Source organism: Mauremys reevesii, linkage group 10 (assembly GCF_016161935.1).
Source record: "Mauremys reevesii isolate NIE-2019 linkage group 10, ASM1616193v1, whole genome shotgun sequence".
In the NCBI taxonomy this organism is placed as follows: Eukaryota; Metazoa; Chordata; order Testudines; family Geoemydidae; genus Mauremys; species Mauremys reevesii.
In genome coordinates, this window is record NC_052632.1 from 32,929,408 (window position 1) to 32,950,916 (window position 21,509).

General features: G+C 44.0%; 1 protein-coding gene across 2 annotated transcripts; it reads left to right on the forward strand.

Annotated features, from left to right (window-relative positions):
- The first annotated feature begins 1,769 nt into the window (after positions 1–1,769).
- On the forward strand, positions 1,770–20,175 carry APH1B (aph-1 homolog B, gamma-secretase subunit). Of its 2 annotated transcripts, XM_039490226.1 has the most exons (6): positions 1,770–1,904; positions 3,342–3,512; positions 5,519–5,592; positions 6,842–6,964; positions 18,915–19,042; positions 19,611–20,175. In XM_039490226.1, the coding sequence occupies exons 1-6, from the start codon at positions 1,792–1,794 to the stop codon at positions 19,776–19,778; spliced, it is 777 nt and encodes a 258-aa protein (XP_039346160.1). In that variant the 5' UTR covers positions 1,770–1,791; the 3' UTR covers positions 19,779–20,175. The 2 variants fall into 2 exon arrangements, with proteins under 2 accessions (XP_039346160.1, XP_039346161.1); XM_039490227.1 differs by lacking the exon at positions 6,842–6,964.
- Positions 20,176–21,509: the final 1,334 nt, after the last annotated feature.

Consider the following 21,509-nt stretch of genomic DNA (forward strand, 5'->3'; position numbering starts at 1 on the left):
TTCTCCGACTGGTTTTTTAATGTCTACGCAAAAGAATAAATGGATACAAATCAGATGTCAAGACTTATAACATTCATCATATAGCTACTAGTGATTTGTCAGGGATTGTTGTTCTAAAATCTTAGTCAAATTAGAACTATGGCTTCTTTGTTATTAAGTGAACACATAGCAAAGTGTGAAATTTCAAGTACTCTCTTCTTCCACCTACTTCACTCCAAACCATCTTAACACACTTTAAATTCTTCATGCTGTAGATCTCTAATCTGAGGCACTAAAGACAATCTTGTCCCTTACTTAAGTCTCCTTCAAACTTTAAAAGAGGAGGTTGAATATTGTGTCTTTTAGGTACCCCTTCTATGGCCTGTTCAGTGGGAGGAATGGTACCAAAACAACTTGGTAAAATAGGGGAATTTAGCTGACAAGAAAAATGGATTCAACCCAAACTTAGCCCTATGGGGCCTGTGGCTAGAGAACTTCACTTCATTAATGGGACACAACTGAAAGAGTCTTGGCTGAAGACTGAGGAGTAAAAAGGTGTGCTTGCATTCCCTTAATCAGAGATACTTTTATCTCTTCCCCTCATTTGGGAGGTATATGTCATATGGCTTATAGTCTGAGTACTTCAGGATCCTTGACAGCTCTTGAAGTTGCAGGCAGATAGTGTGGCTATAAGTGCTTTTTTAGGGGTGACACAAAGATTGTAATGATACCCCTTATGTTTCTGTGCTCTGTGTTCACTTCTAGCTTAGATCATTTAAGATACTGCAATTAGGGCTACAGTACACAGAACAGGAGTTCTCATATTTGGGGTTAGGATCCCTTAGGGGGTTATGAGGTTATTACTGGGGGAAGGGGGCGAGCTGTCAACCTCCACCCCGAAGCATGCTTTGCCTCCAGCATTTATAATGGTGTTAAATATATTTAAAACGTGTTTTTAATTTGAGGGGGGAGGGTGTGCCACACTCAGAGGATTGCTATCTGAAAGGAGTCACTGCTACAAAAGTTTGAGAACCACTGACATAGAAGCTGTAGGGGAGTAGAGAGTGCCTATGTATAAGGGGATATGTGATGCCAGTCCTAAGAAACATGCTACAGGCCATGCAATGTATTGTATGGACTGTGAAGTCCTGTAGTGTGAGGTCCTAGCGCCCTGTGAGACTATTTATCTTTTCTGTAAAGGCAAAGATGTGTTCTTGTTCATTGTGCTTAAACGTTTACCCAAGAAGTAGTATGCTTTGGAATGCACAATTTCAGGAGGAGGCTCGAGGAAGACTGTAAGAGGAGAGAAATTTTTGTCCCTGCTGGAGGTCATCCACCTGCATCTAGTGACCATCTTACCTAGTAAGCAAAACCACTGACTGAGCTGGCCCTGTAGGCTTTACAGCCAGCAGCTGGCTGGGAAGGGGGTTGGGATCGCTCCTACTGCCAACGGACTATTGCAGGAGCTAGTGAGCGCTAAGCCTACAGCACTTCAAGCCAGGAGCGGCGAGGACTGTAGCAGAAAGGGCTAGTCCAGCCCCCTGCTTCAGCCTGACGCGTGACTCCAGTAACACAGCCAGAGCTTGTGTCAAGTCCTCAGGCTCGCCCTGAGCCCGCCCCACGTGCGCGTCTCCCACCTCCCCCTGCTAGCCCTGGTCCCAGCAACAGGGCTGCGGGCCTGGGGAGAATGCGCTGCTCTGAGGAGCCAGCGGGAGGCCGAGGCCCTGGTTCGGGCTCCCGCCCAGCAGAGGGCGGTGGCAGCGATGGGCTTTGGGTGGGGGCGTGTCCGGGTCTGGGCCAGGTTCCTCCGCCATGACCGCGGCCGTGTTCATTGGGTGCAGCTTCATCGCCTTCGGGCCGGCACTGGCCCTGTGCGTCTGCACCATCGCCGCCGAGCCGCTGCGCCTTGTCTTCCTCATCGCTGGGTGGGTGAGCCGGGCCGGGCCGGGCCGGGGAGCGACACCTGCCGGGGCCTCCTGAGACCGCTCGGCGCTCATGCAGCGTCTGTGCAGGGGCAGGTGGGGAGGAGCCCCTAGGCGCCCCCCTCCGGGCGTCAGCCCATTCCCCCCCTCGGCGGGAGGAGCCCCCAGTCCCCTCACTCTGGGTGTCAGCCCCCCCCCCCCGATGGGAGATACCCTCAGACTGTCCTAAGCAAGGGGCTACCCGCCCTCTGCTGTCGATGACCTCACCCCATGGCACGAACCTCTCCCCCCACCTTCCGGCGGGAGAAGCCCCCAGACCCAGGTGGATTTGAGGTTGTGACCTCAGATCCCACCTGAGTGTATCAGCCTCCTGTTCCCCTAAAGCCGGAGAGAGGATGCATCTCTGTAAAACAGCAGGACCCACCCGCCCCCTGCAAAGGTCTGACACACACATCCCAGTGAGGGAGAAGTTAGGTGTGTGGGGAACACCAGCCTAGTACTAGGGCATGACCCCCCAACTCAGGGTGTTGGGTTTAGTGGCACATGTGGGGGACCCCAGCCCCCACTCCAGATGAGGGCAGCACTAGGGGACCAACCCTTATTATAGGATCACCTCCTCCAGTGATAGCTCCTAGTCATGTTTATATGAACCAGACAACAGGAGTAGGGGCTATTACTGGAGAATAAGATTGGGGAAGGGGTGGGGGGATGAGTCTTCAGACAGTTGTGCTTCTAAATTGGGCAGACTGCTGGGTGCGCTCTCTAGACCACATAGCCATGATGACAACCCTGTGCTAACAAGAATTTGCTCCCAAAGTACAGGATTAAAACCACATTTAGCAGCCATTCCCAAGTGCTTTGGCTATGGTAGGAAATAGATGTCAGCAAAAATAGTTTTTAGCAGCAGTGCCCCCATAACTCATATTGAAAATAAAGTAGCCCAGTCAAAACCTTTTCACTGTTGTCTCAGGAAACATGGTTGAGAGTGGTCAGTCCACTTCCTGCAACAGTTCAGTTTCCTTGTATAGTCAAGGCTCTAAAATGGTTTTCTGAAACCATTTTAATCACAGTATGCTCTGTCTACATTGGGGGTAAAACCGTTAGTCTAAGCTAACTATTATTATTTAAAATTAGTTTTTCAAATAATTTACAGTATTAGCATGGTAAATGGGGTTTGTGGGAGAGTATTGTCTGCTTTGTCACCCACTTCAAGACAGGTCTTCCTTGTCAATGCATCTGCTGCATTGAGGAATCCCTTATTAGAGATTTTTAAACACAAGCTATGGAATCTTTATTTATTTATTTATTTATTTATTTAGGTAATTGAATATTTATTTATTTAGGTAATTGGTAGTATGCATGATGGGTTGTCTCCTCTCTCCCCTGCTTCCCCTTCCTTCCTTTATTTTATTTTATTTTATTATTTTTTTTAAACTCTAGAGGTTTCTTCTGGCTGGTCTCGTTGCTGCTTTCTTCCCTTGTATGGTTCATTGCAGTGCAGATTGGTGGGAGCAACAATGCATCAGTAAAGAAAAATTTGCTCATCTTTGGTGTGGTGTTCTCTGTCCTGCTCCAGGAAGTCTTCCGATTTGCCTATTACAAACTGTTAAAGTAAGTTAAATGTTTCTGGTGTCTCTTAGGCCTTGCCTACACTGCCACTTTATAGCGCTGCGACTTTCTTGCTCAGGGGTGTGAAAAAACACACCCCTGAGCGCTGCAAGTTTCAGCGCTGTAAAGTGGCAGCGCAGACAGTGCACCTGGTAGCTACTCCCCGGTGGGGGTGCTGGTGCTGCAACTACACATCCATGTTAAAGTGCTGTCGTAGCAGCGCTTTAACATTGCTAGTGAAGACATATCCTTACTCTTTCGAGGATCATACTTAATAGGTAGCCTGTAGTATGCCAGCACTCCTCTTATGGCCTCACCAGTTTCTGCATAATTGGGGATTTAATAAGAAGTATGAAGTCCTTATGTTACAAAGAAAACTTTCTAAACGTGACTTGAAAATCAGATTGGAAAGTGTTGTATTATATGATGCATTCAGATAAAAATAATAGGCCTAATAGACGCATTAATGTATGACTGTTTTCTCTCCTATAATAAGACTATCCTTGGGTATAGAAAGAATTTAAAAATAAATAACTTGGGTCTCATCTGTCAAGGATCTCCATTAAAAAAAATTTGATTGTTAATTAGAACAAACTCCAGTGTTTCAGCATTGTATTTTGACATTTTCGTGAATTATTGTCGTCCCCTGCTTGTGAGTTTTCCAGAATTTCTGATTCCTCACTGCTATATCAGTAATTTAGTTATTAAAAACTCAGATTAAATCTTTGATCCTATATCCCTAAGCAAAATGAAATCTGAGAAATATAGCATCTAGGAAAAAGTTTTAAAATACAATGTTTTTATTTCTTTAAATTCCATCTAATCTGAATACAAAATTAATACAGGGTGGAAAACCGGGGGAACTGAGTAACAGTGTCATATGGTGGCATTTTAGATCATGATAATTTACATCCTGTGAATGCTGTAGAAACAGCAGTTGAGTGAACATGGCTTACTGCAAGAACAACAGCTTGTCTCACTGACCTCAATAAGAAATGCATTACATGATGACATAAGTGGCGTCATTTCATGTGACACAAATGTTACTCTACACTGCTACCATTTCTGCAAAAGAATCAGATATCAGATTCTTCTTTTACAAGTGGCATCACAATTTAGGTTTTGACTAAAAATACTTGCAAAATAATCAAGGTATCTGCTTAGGCAATTTTATTTCAAAGACCAGTGAATGGGGGTAGGTAAACCAGAAGAAAATCTTTATTTTGTCCTTGGCATCAAAATAATTGGTGTAAACCCTGTAACAAGTTCTAACAAATTTTTCCAAATTCTTATTACATTAGTAAATTGAATTTTGCTTGGATAAAGGTTCTTAAGGTACTTAGAATTAATTTTAGGTTTTAACATTTGAAAAGAGTGTAGACATGGGCACTGATCCTGCAAATAATTAAGCATGTGTTTAGCTTTATGCACTGTGAGCAATCCCAATGCTTAAGTTAAGTAACTTAAATATATGAGTAAGTCTTTGCAGGATCAGAACCAAGATATAGTAACTGTTAGAGCTAAAAACCCCCATTAGGAATTCTGCTGAACAGGTTGAAATGTTTGGCTTAATTTTTTCCTGGGTCTGTTTATCCAGAACTAAAATATTATAGGAGGGGCTGGTAACACCATCTATTATGAAGGCTGCTCAACAATACTTGTTATAATATCCTGTTTTCAGGTGTGTATAACTTTTCCTGTCTTCATCCATATGGTCCGAAATTTTCCATGCTGGATGTCTACCACAGGGTGAATTTTTTAGAGGAAATTTCAGCCATTTCTGAGAATGGGACTATGAGAAAATAAGTTGTTTTGCCCATGTTGAAAAATGCTGGTGACCTTTGCTTTGAAAAGCCTCCCCCCATCCTTTGCATATAATTATTTAAGTGGCTTTCTTGTTTCATTTAGACATTTAAAAATAAGATCTGACTAGTTTGAAGTAGCAAAGTTGAAAAATAGAATGTATGGACATTAAGGTATTACTTTTAAAAATATTGTCTTTATTTCAGAAAAGCTAATAAGGGCTTAATGACTATAAGCCAGGAGGAAACCATACCCATCTCTGTCAGACTGTTGTCCTATGGTAAGTTGAAATGCAGTCAAAACTATCTAACTTGTACCCTAAATAGTCATGTTAGAAAAAAAAAAGTCATTTGTAAAATTTTATAGCCACAGAGAATGTTAACTTTTGCATGCAGACTGTGTTTATTTGCTACTCCATTTTTATTTGTTTCTCAAAGTCTTGTAGACTCCAACAGGCATGTAAAAACTTACTTTATAGATGTTCAGTTTACGTAAGGCAAAAGGTATCAAAATAATTTTACCATTAACATCAAAAGGAAGTTGTTAATGAAAAGCACTACAATTGCTAAGAATTATTTTCTTAAATTCAGAGCCATTTTACAACCATTGACTAATTCTTACAAACGCTCCAGGAGCTAGGTAATTATTTTAATCCCTACTTCATAAATGGGACTTTAAAAAAAAAAAAAAAACGTGCCCAAGATCCTAGAGGCAATTACTGTGAGAATGAGGATTAGAATTCAGGAATTCCATGTTTTCAGTTCTCTGGTTAATGTACTAGACCACACTGTTTCTCAAGATCTTTTTTTGAGCTCAGTTAATTTGTGTGAAGATGACCAGGGTTGTGCTGAAATATGAGATGCAGTAAAACTATGATTCTACTTTGTCATGAAGCATTATGTTAATTCTGTATATTTCTTTCAATAAAGTTCAGTCTCTATAGTTTGCAGAAAAAATATATTATCTTTTTAAAAACAATCATGTGGATTTAGCACTTGTGAAAGATAACCTCAACCTTGATCTTCCAACATACCTCTTATCTTTTGGGGTGAGATGGTGCTTCAGTCTCCAAGCCCATTTTGTCCTTGTCTCTTCTAATAAAACTGCCATCAGTTGAGAGGAGACAATAATATCTGAGTTCTGATTCTAGCTCTGACATGGATTCGCTCTATGGTCTTTGAAAAATCACTTAACCTCTCTCTCCCATTTCCATCTTCAGGCAATGGGAATAATTATATTTGTTCACTTCACAGCAGAATTGTGAGTGTTGATTGATGTTCGTAAAGCACTTTGAAGATGTAAAGTCCTCTGTAAGTTCTAAGTATTATTCTTCTCCTCTATCACAACCAAAGAATTAGTTGGTTTCCAATAAAAATATAATGTAGGAATGAAATGGAGAGATTCCTTAGAATTCTTTTGTCTTTGAATATGACTTCACTTATAACATCTTGCCACCTGCAGGTAATGTGAGGATTTGTCTAAAGACTTGTAATTAGTCTCTTGTGTGTTTGTGTGTGTTCTTTGCATAGTGTCTGGCCTGGGTTTTGGGATCATGAGTGGAGTATTTTCTCTTGTGAATATCCTGACTGACTCCTTGGGACCAGGCACAGTGGGTATTTATGGAGATTCTCCTCAGTACTTCCTGTCTTCTGGTAGGTAAATCTGTGCATGGGAGTGTGGCCTGGTGATTGTTGTAGGTGCTGAGGGGCAAGTGAAGACTGAATATATTCAGTCATTTTTTCTGACAAGCTCCTGACATTTCCTGGTATAAGTGGCCCATGGAAAACTTTATTTAACCCATTATGAGGGCTCTAACTGTACTGTGAAATATTTGTGTGTATCTTAGTATACATTTGAATAAACATAACTTTCACTAAACAGTTATGTTAATTTTTGGCTCATGAAGCATAAGATTAATTAAGAATTCAGCTTTTTAAGAAATATTTTACTAGTTTTGCCTCTAGACATTCAGGGTCCCAACCACCAACTGATTGGAAGTCAATCTCACATTGGTAAACATCCAGCATTTGGTGTGTTATTTTTCTGCAACATAAAATCTGTTGCAAATATTTAAATTTTGGTGTACTTTAAAAAAGTTTGTTTCAGTGTAATAAAATAGAGGTTGCAATGACATCAAATTATAAAGAATGTAAATCACTTGTATTTATTTATGTATTTTCCTTTTCCTGTAAGGGTATTCCTCCCATATATGAAAGTCTAAAAGGACTATAACATAAATTAGGGCTTTGGCACTGTTCTTTCTTATTTTACTATTTCTTTGAAGTCAGATCTGTTTGTCATTCTGATCTCGATCATTGCAAAAATAGAGTACCTCTTTAGGTAACGCAAAGCTAAGGAAAACACATTTTTCTGAATGAGGCTTGCTGGACACCTTGGGTGTTTATCTCAAGGTTGATATGTAAATCAGATCACCCAGATCTTGTATAAATAATACCCCTAGTAATATGAAAACATCAACTTTGAATTATTGCAGAAGAATAGAACAAGAGTAAGAGAGATTTCCAAAATGTTATGTTTTGAAAAGCGTATACGCTTTACGTTATCCGTGGTCTCTGGTGGTGTTTTCAAAAGAGATTGATTAGGGGATTCTTTCTTTTAGTGGATGCAAGCAGTGTACATTCATTAAAACTTGCCATCCTGTAAGGCAGACATTTCATCTGGAATTGAAATAAAATAAAAATTAAAGGACCATACTTCAGGCCAGACTGTTTAAACATATGCTCGCTGCTAGACTCTGGTAGAGAAAAATAAACTCTCTCTGCTGGTGTGGTGGCTGGTAGAGAGAAACAGATTCTTTGTGCAAGTTCAACTGGGTACATTACAAATTGGTAGGAGAAATTAGGTTGTTTGACTGCAGCACTGACTGAGTTTGGCTAGGTCCTTGCCTTTGTTAGGGCCAAATATTGTTCTGCTTTGCAGAAATACCAACTCACTCATCTATTGTTTTCCTTAATGGCTTTTGATCTCTCCACCATAAAGCAGATTCTATAAGGGTTGCCAGGAAGGAAATCACTCCTGGCCCTGTTACGAAAGTGTCAGTTATCCATAGAGGCATGAATACTGGAGAAGCAGAGCAGAACTGTTGGCCTATCATAAGGTTCGCCCACGAGTTTAAGGAATGTCCACTCATTCGTGAATAATTTTGGCAGTGTAGGACATGACAGGGTGAGAGGTACAATAGGTTTGATCAGATTTAACAAATTTTAAGTTGTCCCTATTTGTTAATTGCCTTACTTCCTAATTATTACCATTAATTTGAGTTGCCAGGGACTTGGTTTTGCTTGTTGAACATCATAGAACAATAAATTGTTCTTTTTGTGTACGCAGAAAGCAAAGAACCGGGCAGAAAAATTTTAATGAAAAAGTTAAAAACATAAAGTCTTCATTTCAACACATTCCCTTATTCCCTCTCCCTCTCTTTGCATAGAGACTTACAAAAGGTAAAATGCTTACTTGAAATTCCCTTACACATGGCATGATATCTTGTTGAGAAATAAGTGGTTCAGTCACTTTGTGATAGGTGTCTGTTGTTCAGTCCTTTTTCTTAAACCAATAGAACACAGAGAGAGAGGAGAGTAGCTCCCCTCCCCCCCAAAAAAGGCAGTACTAGTCTCTGCTGGTTGTAGGTCCATTGCTGAAAGATCACAGAAAAAGTACACAAAATATCACCCAATTTTATTGATTCTGAATACCCTATATCAGTGGTAGAAGCCTGTAGAAGATCTTGGGAAGAACAGTAGAAATGTGAATCCATAAATGTATAAAGTCAGTCTAGATCCTGACATATTTAAGAACACCATATGTGTGTTATTGATTGTATAGAAAGCGCCATCATTTTTAAACATTTATATTTGTGTTGAGGTAAGATGTGTCCAAAATTATGCACATTGTTTACAAAAACAGACAGTGGCTACAGTGTTACAATTAATCTCCTGATGCCTCTTTAATTAACTATTGTTGCCACTTTACAAAGTGTAAGTGTGTGTTTGTGTAGAGAGAGAGAATAAAGTGTCACTGCCCTTGGCTTTTTCTTCAAAACAGCCATTAGACCAGGGGTGGGCAAACTTTTTGGGCCAAGGGCCACACCTGGATGGGAAAATTGTATGGAGGGCCAGTGCAGGGAGTTGGGGTGTGGGAGGGGGTGTGGGGTGCAGGAAGGGGCTCAGGGCAAGAGATTGGGGCAGAGAGGGGTGCAGGATGTATGAGTTCAAGGAAAGTGCCCTTACGCATCCTGAAGTTTCGCAGCCACTGTGATTCATCCCAGACCTGCAGCACTATGCGGTCCCACCAGTCCGTGCTTGTTTCCCGGGCCCAGAATCGCCGTTCCACACCATGAACTTGACCCATTGCCACCATGATCTCCACTGCGCGGCGTACCCTGCTTTGTGAGAGGTCTGCGCCACTCTCCTCACCGCACTGACGGAGCCTCCTCGCCCGATTTCTCAGCAGCTGACTGTGGAAGAGGTGGACAATAAGGTGCGAGGAGTTGACAACGGCCATAAGTGCAGCGATGATCGCAGCGGGCTCCATGCTCGCAGTGCTGTGGCGTCCGCGCTGTAACCGACCAGAGAAGGGCGCGAACAGATTTCCTGCCGGCGCTTTCAGGGAGGGAGGGCGTGATTGACGGTTCAATGACGACAGTTACCCAAAACCACCCTCGACACATTTTTTCCCCCAGCAGGCATTGGGGGCTCTACCCAGCATTCCAATGGGCAGCGGGGACTGCGGGAACTGTGGGATAGCTTCCCACAGTGCAACGCTTCCGAAGTCGACGCTGGCCCCGTTAGTGTGGACTCTCAAAGTCGAATTAGTGTCCTTAGTGTGGATACACAAATTCGACTTCATAAGGTCGATTCCACAAATTCGAGTTAAGTAGATTCGAAATAGTCTTGTAGTGTAGACGTACCCTAAGTGTCCCAATTTAATGTTGCAATATTTAGTCACTAGATGGCGCCATCTCACATCATTGTGACTTCAAATGGTTCTGATTTCATGTAATTTCAATGTTGCTAATTTTGTTTTAAGAGAAAAGATAAGAATTAAACTCTCCATTTCCGTTTTAGAGGTCCCACTTTTCTCAGATTGCAAAATATAAATATTTTATTCAAAGAAGAGTGCATTATTGAAATGTTATATTTGATTTCTTTGAAAGCACTTGTTTTAATCGTACCAGATGCTTTTGACCTTAGCTTATACTTTTGAAATATGAGATCTTTTTGATTAAAAAGACAAGGGTTTTTAATATGGTTTTGTTTGATTTTTTTCCCCTTGAGATCTTGTGAACATGCTCAGTTGGAGTAAACTGATAGCTCAGTTATTTCAGTTGTCTGCCTCCTGCTTTCTAAACTTTCATAGTTGTATATTAATTGACTAGATTAATAAAACCCCCAATCTAATGGAGTGGGGAGAACAGTGACTCAGATACATGCTTTCCTCTTGTCCTAAGACACCACAGAAACAACTCTATGCAGTAAAGGCAACACAAAGTGACAGCTGAAAAAGGTGAGCTTTCAACTTCTGTGTCAAAATTTCATAGAGGAAGTTCCAAACCTAAAGTCCCTACACTCTTTTTCTGAATAGACCTATTTGTAATATGAACATTTTCCAACTGGCTGCTTAAGTGGTCAGAAAACAAACTATGAGAGGTTTTTTTGTCAAACGGTTTTGACACATTTTCTAAGCAGCTGTAAAACTCAGTATTGTAAATGGAATCTACCTTAGTGCGTACCTGAATGTTTGTTATTAGTAAGATGATGTGTTTCAAGTGACAAGTAGTAAAATACTATGGTATTCAGCTGTTTGTTTAGCTAAACTCTTACAATATGTAAGAATAATGTCATCATTATACAATCATGGATGTAGAGTTGTGGTATAACTTCTTTCATTTTTGCAGCCTGGCCAAGGTGAAGTGAGTTAGGTGAGTATTAAGACCACTTGATAGACATCAGAAATTAAGATATTGAGAATAAATTACTTGACCAAGGCCACAGAGTAGGTGCGGGGCAGTTCTGGGTTAGAACTCAGGTAGTCCTTGAGCCCAGAAACAAGACTTCTGTAGGTGGATGTTACAAATCATCAGTCGTCCTTGGGAGTGGGTGTGGTCTAATGGATAGGGCGTTGGACTGGGAGTCAAGAGATATGGATGTCATTCCCAGCTCTACCAGTGACCTTCAATGTGACCTTGGGCAAGCCACTTCCCGTTTCTGTACCTCTGTTTCTTCTTCAGGTGATTGCTCATGTGTATTCCCCAATAAGTGTGCGTGCTCGCCACGTGCACCGGTGCCGGAAGTTTTCCCCCTAGCAGTACCCTTTGGGGAGGGCCCCAGCGACCCCTAGAGTGGCGCCTCTATAGCACGGTGTAAGGGGCACTTTGCGCTCCCCCACACTCTCAGTTCTTTCTTGCCGCCAGTGAAGGTGCTTTGGAACTGTTCTGCTCCAGCTTGTCTGCAGCTTTCTTCTAGACCTCTTGTTCGTTCATTGTAGTAGTACCTGTAATTGAAGATTAGTTTAGTTTAGTGCGCCCGGGTCGGGGCGTGCCCCATGCCCCAAGTCGTGCGACACTTGAAGGCGGCCAATGCCAGTGAGTGATCTGCATGCGGACTGTTTACGCTGTCTGGGGGAAACCCATCTCACCGATCACTGTGAGATTTGCAGGTCTTTCAAGCCTCAGACCAAGAGAGAAAGGGACATTAGGCTCTGGGCTATCCTGATGGAGTCAGTGTTGACTCCGACTCCGGTGCCCTGCTCCAAGTCAGCACCAGGTGCTGCGGTGTCGGTGCGCGGCGACCCCTTGGTGCCATCTACCCATCGGCACCGCTCCCCGTCTGTGGGGCATGCCAAGAAGGCTAAGAAGAGGCCTTTGCCGCCGCGGCACCGGAGCAAGACTTGGGGAGAGGCTAGACCCATGTTGGGCAGTCCTCAGTCCCCATCGGCCTCCAGGCCTCCAACTCAGGTTGAGTGGAGTAGCCCGGCCCAGTCGGAGCAGGCTTCCCTGGATGTGCGGATGCCCTCCACGCCAGAGGCCCTGCAAGCGGCTCGGGACATTATGTCCCTGCCGGTACCAGGGGCACCATCAACACTGGGTCCCCAGTCCAGAGGCAAGCCACCTGCGGGGAACTCTGCAGTTGCCCCCTGCTTGGTACCGATGCGGTCGAGGGAATCTTCCCGACGCTGTTTGCCGCTCAGCGACCACCCTATGCGTAGTCCACACTGGTCACCATCGACCCCCACCAGGTGGTCTGGCTGAGTTCTGACTAACAGGGGTTCCAGGCACTGCTCTGCCTTGAGGAGCAGGCCCCGTCGAGACCGAGACAGATGGCACCGAAGGTCCTCATCTCCGAGGGGCTACCGTAGCCAGTCACGACATGAACGTCGACACTGTTCCCATTCATTGTCTTGCTCCACAACCCCGCCACGGCACTGCTTCCGCAGTCCTGGGTATCGATCGCGGGCACCTTGCCGTCGCAAATCCTCCCGCCGAACCCAATCGCGGAGCAGCTGCTACCGGTGGTACCATTCCTCCACATCAGGATCAGGGTCTCCTGCTTGGCACTGTTCCCGCTGCTGCTGCTTCCCCCAGTCCAGGGACAGCGACAGGTTGTACATCAGCCTGGCCTTCCTTTGTAGCCGTCGATCGATGGGACAGGCCAGTCAGGCTGAACAGCCTGCTGTGCTGGTGCCACAGCAGGTGCAGTGGCACCAGGCTCCTTGGCTGGCACCGTGGTACCAATGGGCCCTGTGGCCCCCGACGCAGAGGGGGCTTGGTTGCTGTCCGGAGCCTCGGAACAGCCGTCAGCCTCCCTTTCCCAGCCTCCTAGAAAGGAGTCGATGGGACGTGCACTTTTGGTTCAGTGCTTGGAGGGCGACCAAGTGGTGGGACCCCCAGTACCGGGGGGTACGCAGAGTACTGCGCCCACCTCCTCACCCTTCCCTGATGATGCGATTACGGCCCCTCCTCCCTCTGTCCCACAGGAGGACTCTAAAGCCCAGTAGGAACTATTGAAAAGGGTGGCATCAAGCCTCAACCTTCAGGCCGAGTAGGTGGAGGAAACCTCTGACTCCCTCTTCAACGTCCTATCGGCCTCAGTACTGGGCAGGGTGGCTCTCCCACTCCATGAAGGGGTGGCAAAAATTTCAAACGCCTTGTGGCAAACCCCACCTTCTTTGCCCCCCATCTCTAAGAGGGCTGGATAGAAGTACTTTGTGCCTGCCAAGGGGCATGAATACCTGTACACCCACTCTGTCCCCAACTCCCTGGTGATCAATTCAGTCAACCACAGGGAGCAGCAGGGCCAACCAGCCCTAACTCCGAAAAATAAAGACTTAAGGAGGCTGGACTTACTTGGGAGAAAGGTTTATTCATCCTCGAGTTTCCAGTTAAGAGTGGCAAACCATCAGGCTCTCCTGGGTTGGTGTGAGTTAAATCTGTGGGGCGCTCTTCCCAAATTTGAGGACTTCCTCCAGGAGCGTGACAGGAAGGAGTTCAAAGCTCTGGTGGAGGAGGGTACAGCGGCTGCCCTGGCAACCCTGCAGGCAGCCTCGGATGCAGCGGATACAGCTGCATGGTCCATGGCCTCCACGGCATGCAAGAGGAGGGCGTCATGGCTCCTGCTGTCTGGACTGTCCAGTGAGGCGCAGAACTCCTTGCAGGACCTCCCGTTTGATGGCAAGGCCCTGTTTTTGGAACAGACGGACGTGAAGCTGCATGGCCTGAAAGATTCCCGCACTACACTTAAGACCCTGGGCGTCTATGTTCTGGCTCCGGCTAGACCTAAGTTTAAGCCTCAATAGGCTCTCACCCAGACCACCCACTCTAAATACGAGTGCCCTTATAAAAAGTCACAGGACTATAAGAAATGCCCACAGAAGCAGTCCCGGTCTGCCCCCAAGCCTGGGTCCTCTAAGGGTAAACAGGTGGGGATCCAACAGCAATAAAGCTTCCCTTCTCCAACCAGTTTTGTGCTTTTCTCCTGGAGTGGTCACCCCTGACCTCAGACTGATGGGTCCTCAACACCATCTCCCGAGGCTACACCCTCCAATTTATCTCTAACCCGCCCAACCACCCTTCGCCCCGTCCCTCCTGGGGGACCCCTCTCACAAGGCCCTGCTTGAGCAGGAGGTGGGGTGGCTCCTTGGCTTAGGAGTGGTGGAAGTGGTGCCAGTGGAGTTCAAACGCAAGGGGTACTATTCCCACTATTTCCTTATCCCGAAGGCCAAAGGGGGGCTCAGGCCCATCCTGGACCTGCAAGGCCTGAACCAGTACATGGTAAAGCTCAAGTTTGTCATGGTCTCTCTGGCCTCCATCATCCCCTCCCTGGATCCCTGGAACTGGTACTCCACCCTCGATCTGCAGGACATGTACTTCCACATCCATATATTCGAGGGGCACAGACGCTTCCTCTGTTTCATGGTTGGACAGGAGCACTACCAATTTACAGTCCTCCCGTTTGGCCTGTCCACTGCTCCCAGGGTATTCACAAAGTGCATATCTGTGGTGGCGGCCTACCTCAGATGTCGTGGGGTCCAGATCTTCTTCCCCTATCTGGATGACTGACTAGAAACAGAAAACAAAATATGAGAGGGTTTTTTATGTGCATAATTTTGGACACATCTTACGTCAACACGAATATAAATGTTTAAAAATGATGGAGCTTTCTATACAATCAGTAACACACATATGGTGTTCTTAAATATGTCAGGATCTAGACTGACTTTATACATTTATGGATTCACATTTCTACTGTTCTTCCCAAGATCTTCTACAGGCTTCTACCACTGATATGGGGTATTCAGAATCAATACAATTGGATGATATTTTGTGTACTTTTTCTGTGATCTTTCAGCAATGGACCTACAACCAGCAGAGACCAGTGCTGCCTTTTTTTTGGGGAGGGGGGAGAGGGGGGCTACTCTCCTCTCTCTCTGTGTGTTCTATTGGTTTAAGAAAAAGGACCGAACAACAGACACCTATCACAAAGTGACTAAACCACTTATTTCTCAACAAGATATCATGCCATGTGTAAGGGAATTTCAAGTAAGCATTTTACCTTTTGTAAGTCTCTATGCAAAGAGAGGGAGAGGGAATAAGGGAATGTGTTGAAATGAAGACTTTGTTTTTAACTTTTTCATTAAAATTTTTCTGCCCGGTTCTTTGCTTTCTGCGTACACAAAAAGAACAATTTATTGTTCTATGATGTTCAACAAGCAAAACCAAGTCCCTGGCAACTCAAATTAATGGTAATAATTAGGAAGTAAGGCAATTAACAAATAGGGACAACTTAAAATTTGTTAAATCTGATCAAACCTATTGTACCTTCTGCACTTCAAATAATAATGTTGCTGCCTCTTTTATAACTGCTCATTCTGCTGCTCATAATTTGGTTATTAAATTATGGCACTTGTAGCATGCTATTGGGAAGCTAGTTACATCCAACATGGGTCTCTAACTCTGAAAATCAATGCCACATCAGTTAAAAAGCAAATTAAGTACTTTATCCCCAAATTTAACAATTTTCCAATGTGTTTTAGCACCCAGTATCTCCTGACTGCATAAGCAGAGCATAACGTATGCTATGTACTACATAAATAGTGTCTAAATATTTCATGGTAACATGCTGGATGTGTGTGTGTTTGTTTAAAACATCTTTACCATCCAGCGTCAGTGATCACCAGATTTTAGCAATTTTAAAATGGGTGAAATGCCCTTTTTTGTTTACTCCTTCCTATAACTCTCATATTCATGGTTTAGCATGTCCTAAAAGCGATCCAAACTAGGCAACCTGGACTCTTTTGTACCTTTCCATTTTAAGTAGTACATTCAAGAGGTAACATTTAAAAACAAAGATTTATTTTCACCTTTTTATACACAAATATGAGCAAAGTCTGTAAAAAAAATACACTAGAAGACTTCGAAATTTAACAAATATACATGACCCACAAACCTAACACTAACTATTGTGGGTTCTCTCAAAAGATTTAACAATAAATCCTCTTGATACCTATATCAGTTTGCTTTTTGTGCATGCAGTAACTTGGACCAAGTCAATGGACTCCTCTGGAGTAAGATCTTTCCCAGTTCTCCTCGTTTGGGCTGTAAAGGGAGGCCTTATTCCTCTCTGGTTCAAGTTCAAGACACAGCTAACTCTTTTTTTTCTTCACTAGCTCATTCCCATTTGAGTTACCTTCCCTGAAAGGAAACTGTAAGCATGGTGTGCTCCTAAAGGAACATATGTGATGTTTCTAATCCTTTGGAAATCAGAACTGTCACTTCATTCAGTTATGTAACTGCCTAGTTGGCATGTTTGATTCCCTTATGTTTTCAAGCCACCTCTCCGCTACCTTATTGTTTATCAGGAAAAAATAGTGTTCTCTGCATTTAACAAACATTCATGTTAACAAAGTGAAATTTCAGTGTGGTGTGGTGTCTTGCAGTAGGTACCAGACATCCTGCACCTGCCTGCGCTATTCCTGGCATTTGAACGTTTTCATCTTAAAGTGGCATATGACTGTCCATCACATTACTGATTTTTTTTTGTGGTGCCTGGGGGGAAAAACATGGGATATTTTTATGTAGTTTGTGTATTATTGTATTTGCTTTTACTTGTGTTTTAATTAAATCACAGGGTATCCAAAAATTGTCCTTGTCTGTTTACTTGACTGAGTTGGGAACTAACACTGGTACCCGATGTCTTGTTTGATTTTCCTTTAATGGTGCCAGTTACATAGCACTTTTTATAAAGCCTTAATCTTGAGAATATTTAAAAATGGCTTCCTTTTAAAGGGGTGTTGCCATGTGGATTATGCCTGAAGTTTACATTTTCTAAAAATATAGAGAAATTTATACTATGTGGTTATTTAAAAAAAACCCAAACCCTAAATACTATAAAGCAAAATAGTTATTTGCATTTAAATTATTCCTCTGCAGTTTGGCCATACAAACCTTGCAGCATTTGCCCCTGTATAATTATGGCCCAAGCTACGTGAAATGCAGAAATAAACAGCAATAATTGTAAGAAGTAAATTTGATTTTTAAAAATAGTAATTGGACCAGAGTGTGTGGGAGTGAGTGTAGAGCCCACCGGTTAGGGTGCTCACCTTGAAACGGAGACCCAGGTTCCAGTCCCCCCACTCCATTGACTATTTAATTATTTTTATGCAATGGAACAGCTTCAACAGGAGAGAGTGAGAGAGCTCTGCCCCAGAATACCCCATACCCCAATGATTAGGACACTCTCCTAAGAGGTGAGACACCCCAGTTCAAACCACTTCTCCACATCAGGCAGAGGAGGGAATTAAACTTAGGTTGCCCACATCCTGGGTGAGTGCTCTAACCACTGAGATAAAAGTTATAAGAAGGGGCAGCTCTTCTTCTCCCACCCCCCTTTTTGCGTGGGATTTGGTGTGCTCTGAGCATGCCTACCATATCTGTCCCCTCATGCAAGATAAATTGGGGAAAGCCTATTTTGAGAATCTGCTGGGGCTGAGGTGCACAATAGTTGTCCAAGTGCCTAGACTGAGGCAGTTGTGCTCACTGGCAGAAACTTAGGCACCCAGGGTCAGGGGCGGCTCTAGCAATTGCGCCGCCCCAAGCAGGGCGGCACGCCGCGGGGGGCGCTCTGGCGGTCGCCAGTCCCGCGGCTCCGGTGGACCTCCTGCAGACGTGCCTGCGGAGGGTCCGCTGGTCCTGCGGCTCCGGTGGAGCGTCCGCAGGCATGCCTGCGGCAGGTCCACCGGAACCGCCGGACGACCGGACCCTCCGCAGGCACGTCTGCGGGAGGTCCACCGGAGCCGCCTGCCGCCCTCCCGGTAGCATGCCGCCCCAAGCGCGTGCTTGGCGCGCTGGGGTCTAGAGCCGGCCCTGCCCAGGGTTCTTTCATGGTGGAAATTTAGGTGCCTACCAACTTTAGGCACCTACAGAGCTAGGCAGCAGCTGAGCAGACATTTGGGGGATCTCGGTGGCACATAAATGTTGGATTGAGGTGCCTACATTGTCAGGTGCCTAAGTTCTTTTGTGCACCTAGTCCTTAGTTCCTTTCTCCTTTTTGCTGTACAATACTAGTAAGCAGGATTTTCTTTCTTTCAATTAGTTTTGAAGTTTAAAACCCATTTATTTATTTTTTGTCTTTGCTTCGGGATATAAATGTTTTTTCAGGTTATAAATGTGACTTTTACCCACTTTCCTACCTCTTCCAAAATATGGATTTGAAATCCTCTGCTGGAAGACAAGGAAAACAGTCCCTATTTCTTATGCATAGTGAAGGAGGAGCAGTAGATCCAATCAGTTGTGTGAATAGTTTTGCTATGATGCTGTATAAGTCCTGGGATAAGCACATCAGAACCAATCATTTAGGTAAAAATGTATGTGTTTTTGGCTGCCTAGCTATATTACATTTACAGCTGTTGCTAATGTGTGTGCAGAACACATGGAGTTTTGTGTTCTCTTGTGTAGACTGTTGCACAGGTATTAATGGATACTCATACTACAAGTTTGAACCAGAGGTTGTGTGGATGAATGAAAACTATGTGTGTTTGTACATTTAATGTCTTACCAGTAATGAGGACTAATGATATACTGTCTTTCAGCATTCATGACTTTGGCCATTGTTCTGCTGCACGTTTTTTGGGGCATTGTATTTTTTGATGCTTGTGAAAAGAAGAAGTGGTGGGCACTGGCACTAGTCATCCTGAGCCATTTGCTGGTATCAGGTCTGGTGAGTTCACCTGTTGTGATATATTCTTAAAGTCTGCTAGATTGGTATGAGGGGAGGGGAAGAAGTGAATACATTTCTGATTAGGACTGCTGATCATGGCTTTAATAATCAAACAAAAATGCTAATTAATGAATTATTTGTAGGGTGAAAGCCAAACAAGTGTTTTCACTCAAGCAATTGTTTGTCTGATTCTAAATATACAATAACTTTCCAGTTAGGGGATATATTTGTCATTTGCATTATTTGCCTACCCCATCCTTCTTAAGTTGTCTTTTGTAAGCAATTTCGGTACAAAATAATCTGGGGCCACAAGATACACAGCGGCTAACTGTTGAAATGCAGCAACATTTGCAATGAAGAGCTGCAGTTAGAGCACTGCCAAATGCAGAATTTTGGCCAAGACACTTGGCAAACTCTTGATGTCTTAAAAATTATCCTCCTGGCTTGTTAGTATCCAGACAGAGCAGGCAGCCTGGATTTCTAAAATCTCATCTGATGAAAAGAACTTTGGATGTTAATTTAATTGTTGCTGTTCAACTGAACTATGATTTTTCTTTTCCTTTTGCAGACTTTCCTGAATCCTCAGTATGAAGGCAGCCTAGTGCCATCTTATATTATCATGATGCTTATGGGTACCTGGGCTTTCTTCACTGCTGGTGGCTCCCTTAGAAATCTGAAACTGTGTCTGATGTGCAGAGACAAGGACTTCCTTCTAGCCAACCAGCGCCCCAGATAACCTCTAAGCATCTGGATTTTACCCATCCATCTCTCTACATGTGCTTTCACTAAACAACTGGTGCCTTCTTGACCTTTCTTGAATGCTAAGTTGAGATATATATGTATTCCTGTGTAACTTGGCTTCTTTCTAGCTATCTCCACTGCCTTCTAGAAGGATCTTAATTAGCCCCAGGTGTCTTGATTAACTTGGAGCAACTGCCATTTGGTTACCATGGTATCAGGGATTTGTTTAGCCTGGGGCTAACATACCTGTTCCTCACTACTTTACTGTAGCCATCTGATCTTGGCCCATCACAGTAGCTACTGAGGGCAACTTGTTTTTTATTTTTTAAAAGAACAACTTCAGGAGAAACAATGAGGAGTCCTTATGGCACCTTAGAGACTAACAAATTTATTTGGGCATAAGGTTTCATGGGCTAGAACCCACTTCATCAGATGCATGAAATGAAAAATACAGGAGTAGGCATAAATACATGAAAGGATGGGGGTTGCTTTACCAAGTGTAAGGTCAGTCTAACAAGATAAATCAATTAACAGCAGGATACCAAGGGAAGAAAAATAACTTTTGAAGTGATAAGAGAGTGGCCCATTACAGACAGTTGACAAGAAGGTGTGAGTAACAGTAGGGAGAAACTTCAGGCGGTGATTCATAGTAATTACTGTAATTATTTTGCCTTTTATATTTGCTGATTTGTTAGAAGTCTGTAAATATTTTGACTCCAGAGAAATTAGATGATTAAACTTAATTGGGAAATGATGTGGTATGGATGAATGTTTACTGCTGAGCTGAGCCCTTGGGCATTAGGTAGGGCTGAAGCTTTAGATGTAGTAACTCAAATGAGCTTCAGCCAGCTAAATACTTGTTTTTACTCTCTAAGGCCATGTCTATACATACAGTGCTGCAGCGACGCAGCTGTACCAATACAGCTCCCCAATCTAGTGAAGACCTTCTGTGCCGATGGGGGAGAGCTCTCCCATTGGCATAAAAACCCCACTTCCATGAATGGCAGAAGCTATGTCGGTGAGAGAAGCTCTCCTGCCGACATAGCAGCGTGCATATGAGCGTCAATGCCAGTGTTTATTTACACCCTGAGCAACATAAATTATGCCAGCATAAGCTGTAGCGTAGACATAGTCTAAGTCAGTGATACAGAGACCTCAGTAGTTTACAAGCCAAATTAGCAATCAACATTACCCAAAAGAGCCACAGTAGTGCGAATTCACTGCTTCATTTACTGTAGTACTATTCATACTTAAACAGTATGATGGGAAATATTTGTGTGTATATATATATTCTCACAATAAATAAGTTAATAACTTAGTGCAAGTTGATAACTTAATTGGTTAATAACATAGTAAAAGTATCCTGATTGGTTAATAATTAAATCACACAGTGTTTTAATATCATGTGTAACAGAGAGACTCATTAAAGAGCCACTTGTGGCGTGTGAGCAGGGGCGGCTCTAGGCACCAGCAAAACAAGCTGGTGCCTAGGGCGGCAAAAGGCTGGGGCTCCAGCTCATCCTGCCGCTGCGAGCCGAGGAGTGGCCCGTCCCCTGCAGCCGGGGGGGGCGGCAGGCTGGGCCGGCCGGACCTGCCGCAGTCATGCCTGCGGGAGGTCCACCAGAGCCCCGGGACGACTGGACCTGCCGCAGGCATGACTACGGAGGGGGCGCTCGTCCCGCGGCTCGGCTGGACCTCCCGCAGGCATGACTGCGGCAGCTCAAGC